Here is a 6,489-nt window from a genome sequence, read left to right on the forward strand (position 1 = left end):
GTGTAATGTTCCTTTTCAGTCCAAAGCTGGTCATTGAGCATGCCAGCCCCAGGGCCCCCTGGGAAGAGACCCACTATAAGCCAAATTTAGCAGCAGTCTGTGCCCTGCCTGGGGCCACCAGGCATGAGCCACAAGCAATCCTCAGATGGGCATAGCCCATACTGGGCTTGGAGGTACCTCAAGAGGTCAAGCAATAAGTCAAGGCAGGCTGCCACTAGTGCTGGACTTAAGCTGCTCATCCAGAGGTTTGGAACATGCTGAAGCCAGATGCTGCTGGTTTGGGTTTTGTAAACCTTTGAAAGCTTTTGGGAAAGTCTGCAATATAAGCCAAGACAGGTGGTTTGGACAAAAAGCAGCTTGTATGGGTCCACGAGTTGGGTGAGGTGGGGGTCTCAGAGAATCACCAGGGCAGGGTATAATGAAAGGTATTAGCTAAATTGATGGAGACTCAGATATGGCCACAACATGTGTCAGTATGCCAGAAATGGGGAGGGCTCAACAAACAAAAAATGGCTTCCACCAACTCCTCCGACCAGAGAAAGCTGCCCCTCCAGCCCTGCTCTGAAGCCAGACACCTCAGTTTCTCCCCATACATCCTTAGCTCCTTCTGAGGTGCTGCCCCAGCACTGGAGTTGAGAGCTAGTGAGTCAATCAGTGAATAAGTTCGTGTGTGTGCCCTTTAAGAGGAGAGCCTGGGACTACAGCTGCCCTCATCTTACTCAGCCACAATCTCTTTGCTAGTTTTCACAGCCATAAGTTATGGAGACTTCTCTTCCCGGCACTTAAACCTTGGCCTGGGAGCTGGTGTGGAGCTTGGACCTCTCGTTCCTGCTGGTGGGGAACACTACAGCTGAGATACCCTTCACATTTTTTAATGGTCATGTGCAGGTGTAGGACCAGCCTGTTCCATGTCTCTGCCCCTCCTACCAGTCTCAAGTTAGCTTCTTCTGTTTGTCCTTAGTTTAATTGTAGGGCTTTGGTTCAACCAGACTTCAGGCAATTCTCAACGATCGGTGTCCTATAGTTTAGTTGTAATTTTGATGTGGTCATGAGAGAAGGTAAGCACAGCATTTACATACTCCACCATCCTGACCCAGAAATCCCTCAATGATTACTTGAAATGTAATTGGATGAAATGCTCCAATTAAAGGATGAATGGATAAAGAAGAGGTGGCATATATACACAATGGAGTATTACTTGGTCATCAAAAATAATAAAATCTCACGATTTGCAACAACATATAAGGACTTAGAGGGTATTCTGGTAAGTGAAATAAGTCAGAAAAGGGAATTCAGACTTTTTAAAACATCACAGGTGATTATGATTCTAATTCACAGTGGAGATTTTCTCAGTGACTGTTATTGCTTTGATATGGAAAAGATAGTCAAAATATTAACAGTTAGCCCTGCCATAGGAACCCACCAGAAAAGAGACAGGCTATTAAAAAATATAGATGGTTCCACAGGAAGTTATTTTCCTCACAGTCTTCCTTCACCAACCATGATTAGTGATCAAAACTTTTAAATTATGCTTTTTTCTTATTTGAGAGAAACACCTACCATATATGGAATACCAACTGATTCAGAAAAAAAAAGTCCTGTTGTGTAAGTTGGTATAGTTATTATTTGCCATTTATTTATGTAGAATATGAGATCAAGAAGAGGTCACAGACATCATCTAGTCAAATCTATAATATTTTTTTCCCTAATAAATGAAATCCAGAGATAAAAAAGGAATTTGCTTACTTAAGCCAGAGTTGGGAAAAACCGGAGAACTTCAGACTCAGTCTGGTGGAATTTGCTTAACAGAATGTTGCTGCCCACAGATGAGGAAACAAAGGATCTGGAAAATGAACTGCTGTGCTCTTTCAAGGACTGTAAATGTGTAGTACGTGTGTCTTAGTGTGTGTGTGTGTGTGTGTGTGTGTGTGTGTGTATTATATTCATTTTAAAACATTTTCTGGCTCCTCCGACAAGAACAGAGAACCATTCTGACTATGGTGGCCCACAGATGTGGGTGCTTACTATATTTTGGTTACATGAATGAATAAGGTACAAACCCTGATTCCACTCCACAACTCCTCCTGTATGAGAAAGGGGGCTAACTAAATTATATGCCATTCTGGGAAACCCTTGTATAAGGTTTAGAAGAGAAGATGATGAACACTGAAAGGCCACACAATTCCTAAACCATGGCTTAATCATTTGTTTATTAGTAAGGCTTTCCAAGGGAATATCAAATACATCCTCTGATTACCCTCTGACAGTGGGAAAAAATATTAAGCAGTCCTATGTCCTGGGCCCCTTTCTCAGTAATTCCTATTTGTTGGAGACTCCTACAGATACAAACCCTCCTTTTCTGTGGACCAAGGAGGTGAACTAAGGGGCTAAACACTGAGTGAAATTAAATAATGAACCTATAGTTTCTGACCCCTCCCAATGAGCAGAGACCCAAAGTGTTGACTGACAACTGGAAGAAAACTTAGATGTGGTCTTTTGTTCCAAGGTGTTAACCCAGGTGTTATTTTAACTGCAGACTTGAAAGACTACATCTAAGAAACACTTGATACAATTAAAATAACTAAGCTAAGAAGCTTCCCCTCATGCAATGCAAGTGCCAAATAAATAGACAGGCATAAATCAGATAAAAGTGATTTCTCAGAGGCCATGCCTTCCTGTCAGTTCTGACTTACTGGCATATAAGCAATTGTCATTTTAAAGGAAAAAAGAAAAGCTTAGTTTCTCTTGGAGAAGCAGCCTAATCTAGTGACTGGAAATGAAGGCTTTTGAGCAAGCCTTCCTGGATTTGATTCCTGACCTCATTAGTTGTGTGTTGTTGGGCACGTTACTTCATCTCTCTGTGATTCAGTTTCTTTATATTATATACATATGCACACACATGCACAATCTGTTCTTATGTCACAGTGCTATTTAAATGATTTAATGCATAAAGCCACTTAGGAAATTGTCTAGTGAATAGTAAATGCTCAATGAAAGTTACTATCATCCTAATAATACAAATATTATTAATGAGCTATTTCACCTTTGCTGCTTTTATTTCTATTACAGTGAGATGTCTTGAGATATATTTGGCCATCCCTGTGCCACAGGAGGGTTTCTGAACTGAACTAATTCTAACTGTTCTAATGATGCTTACTTTCACCTCACATTAAATAATAAAAGTATTATGAAGTTAAAAATGATCCTTGTGTAATCACTGATTCCAATTTCTGTTCTCCATGAAGGGAAAAGACAGCATGTTTGTGTAAAGATCTCCTGAAGAGTTATTATTCTCCACACTGTTGTTGATCACATCCCAATTGGTTTTTAACTTGTTTCCCATGCCATGTTAAATCAGAAAATAATGGCCCTTGCAATCAGAAAATAATGATAATATATTGCAAGAAAACTAAGTTAATATATGCTAATGTGAAAAGTAAATATGATTTACATCGTATTCTTTTGAAAACAACAAAACAACTGTATATTTAACCTTTGAACTATGTTCAGCGTCCAAGATGTGTTTAAAGTCTTTCAATAGAAAATAAGTTAAATATTTTCATTGGAAGCGTAGAGTATAATAGGTATACTGGAGGAGTAAGTTGCTATGTTTCCTTCCCAAGTGGTTTCCCAGTGCCTTTTGGGGATTCCAAGTAGACAGAGAAAATGTGTCACTGAGAGGCCCTATCAGAGGTAGGAAGTTTATTCCTGGCATCTGCGGAAGAAGACTTCAGGTGAAGTCATTAAGCAAGCTCAGTTGGCAAGAATGGGAACAGAGGGTCATGGAACAGAGGACCTCTATCCAGCCTTCACTTTGATAATCCCAAAATACCATGGCCAGCTGAGCCTCCCACCTGGCATGCTCCTCCTCTTTTGTTCTTAATTTATTTTGGTGTCATGGATGTCTTTGCAAATCTGATGGAAATTATAAATACTCCTCCCAGAAGAATACACACACACACACACACACACACACACACACTCAAAACACAATTCTGTATATTAATTTGTGGTTTTTGTAGATGTTCTCATGTAAAAAAATGCCTTTTAAATAAAGCGATTTTATATTATCTTCAGTAAACAAATCAATTAACATTTGAAACGGATTTTGTAATGGAATTTCCTTTTTAAAACTGTATTATTTAAAATCCTGACATGTAACCCTCCCAAAACATTTTAGGTATTTTTTTGTTTTATTTTACTATGATCAGCAATTTCAAAAACCTTTGTAGATGTTTCTGAAACACTTAATTTCTAGGGAATTTTTATTTCTTTCTGCTAGAAAAGCACAGTAGGCATTGGTAATGCCTTCTTAGAAATATTTTATTATAATTTTATGAGGATATAAGCAAAGACTGTAATGTTATTCTCATATTGGTTTATATTAAATAAACTGATAACCCACAGAGTCTTGATCGTAATTCAGACTCTAACCCCAAAATATATTGTTTTGGGAGAAATAAATGTACAAATGTACACAGCTACAGAGGAAATTTTTCAAAAATATGGAGAAAAAAGCTTTTTAAAACTCACCCTCAATGGATACATAAACAACAATGTTGATGAGTCAGTGTATAAATTTCAATGTCTATTATCTTATATTTTAAAATTGGGACAGAGAAACTTCCTGAATATTTAATGCAAGAATTTTTTTGAACAAGTTTGGCAATTAATGTAAAGCTAGTCTAAAAGCACCTTTTATTCTTAGAGTAAAAACCTTGGAACAGTATATAATAGTTTATAGAAGTTTATAGTAATAATTTACTATCTATCTTTTTCTTCTTTGACACCAATCATCACAGACCAAGAGCAGCTAAGTGTATAATAATTTATTATGGTTGCATATCATTTGCATGTATAATAAATTATAGATACCATAACATCTTTATAAACTATTTAGTATATCATATTCACTTCCTAATGCTCACTGCAGTAACTGTAAGAAATTTAATTAGGTTATACTTTAGCATTAATTAGGAGATAAAAAAATTATAAAATTTTTTCACAGTACTTCGGATTTCTGAAGGACCCCATTATTGCAACTTTTGTGCAACCAGTCTGAAATGCATAAAACCCCTTTAGAAACCAGAAGGTGGCGTATGGTTTTATTGAGTTGCTGAAGGTACTGCTGCTCCTTCACTTTGTACTTAACACCCATGTGGTGCACTTTTCAGGCATTGTAATAAATGCAAATAAATAATCAATTACTGATCTCTAAACATCTATACCAATAGACAACATTGAAGCTTGGCAACATTTTGAACATTCAAATAAAAAAAATTCAGTAAACAATTGGAGCACGGTATTCTCTCTCCCTGTTTCCCCTCTCCCTCCTCCCTCCCCTTACCCAGTTTGGTTCAGGAAGAAAAGCAGTTCAGGTTGAAATTTAAGTCCTAGGGCCTGACAAAGAGACCCTGGCTGGAATTCTTTCTCAGCCATCTGTTTTCTTCAGTTTCAGTTCTCATTACAACCGTCCAGACTCTTCTCCTGACACCAGCATCAGTCCTTTCCCGCCGGGAAAGTTTTCAAATCCTTGCTGAAAGCATTTGTTCTCCACTGTCACAGCACAGGTGTGAAATTGGCAGGAGTCTTTGTAACCAGTTTGTTCTGTTCCTTTCCAGACTCCGGAGTCCTGACGGAGGAGAAGCTTACAAGGCAGCAACACAGTGCTGCACCTTAGGTTCTCACAAACTCATTTTGTCTTTAAATGTCCATTCTTGGATAATGTCCTTATCCATTCTGTTGTCCTCAGTGAACTTTGATGGAATATTTCCGCAGTTTCAGAAACTGGAAAAGCTTGTCTTTCGTCCTCTTCTTCAGGGCCATCAGGGCTCGTGTTTTCTCTTCCAAATCTTGATCTATGGCAAAAATGATCTTCGCTCTCTCCTCTGCTTTCTTGTCCCCAGAGTTTTTGAAGAGCTTCTGTAGTGATTCTTGATCGATGTTTTCAAAGATGTTGCCCACAGCTTTCTTACGCGAGGCTGTGTCGAAGTGGTAGCCATGGATGGATGGGCTTACTCGCAGCGACGTGGACATGGTGACAGCTTGGTCTCTTGGCTTTGCTTTCATCGATGTGGGGATCTTCCGGAATTCAGCTCCCGGGCTCTCCAGAGAGTCTGTAGCAAAATCATTCCGGGACTGCTATTTAAAGTGTGAACAAAAGCTCCAGGCTCAAATTACACTGCTGACATCAGAGTGATCTCAAGGAAGAATAATCACAGACAGGTTTAACAGTTGAGTTGCCAATATCCTGTTCTTGTGCAAAATGTTACTAATAGCTTTGTTCAGTGTTGGGTGAGGGGTGTGGGGATTTCTATTTACCACCTCTGTGGCAGTAGGATTGTGCAGATCTGAGCCCTTCTTTTAAAAAATAGCTGAAACTAGGGAAGTATAAAGATAAGACACAAACGGCGTGGCTTAAACTCAAAGTCTTTCCAGACAACTAAAACAAGGGGTTTGCAAACACAGGAAAGTTTTCATTTCCAGAGA

At 38.8% G+C, this 6,489-nt stretch overlaps 1 protein-coding gene across 1 annotated transcript; it reads right to left on the bottom strand.

The window, feature by feature from the left end:
* Window positions 1-4,814: 4,814 nt before the first annotated feature.
* TCIM (transcriptional and immune response regulator) lies at window positions 4,815-6,212 on the bottom strand. The gene has a single exon (XM_033103864.1). The coding sequence runs from the start codon at window positions 6,067-6,069 to the stop codon at window positions 5,749-5,751; it is 321 nt and encodes a 106-aa protein (XP_032959755.1). The 5' UTR covers window positions 6,070-6,212; the 3' UTR covers window positions 4,815-5,748.
* Window positions 6,213-6,489: the final 277 nt, after the last annotated feature.

Source organism: Rhinolophus ferrumequinum, chromosome 4 (genome assembly GCF_004115265.2).
Source record: "Rhinolophus ferrumequinum isolate MPI-CBG mRhiFer1 chromosome 4, mRhiFer1_v1.p, whole genome shotgun sequence".
NCBI classification, from domain to species: Eukaryota; Metazoa; Chordata; class Mammalia; order Chiroptera; family Rhinolophidae; genus Rhinolophus; species Rhinolophus ferrumequinum.

Coding starts and splice junctions, on each gene's coding strand:
- TCIM (XM_033103864.1), bottom strand. CDS start 6,069: ATGAAAGCAAAGCCAAGAGACCAAGCTGTCACCATGTCCACGTCGCTG.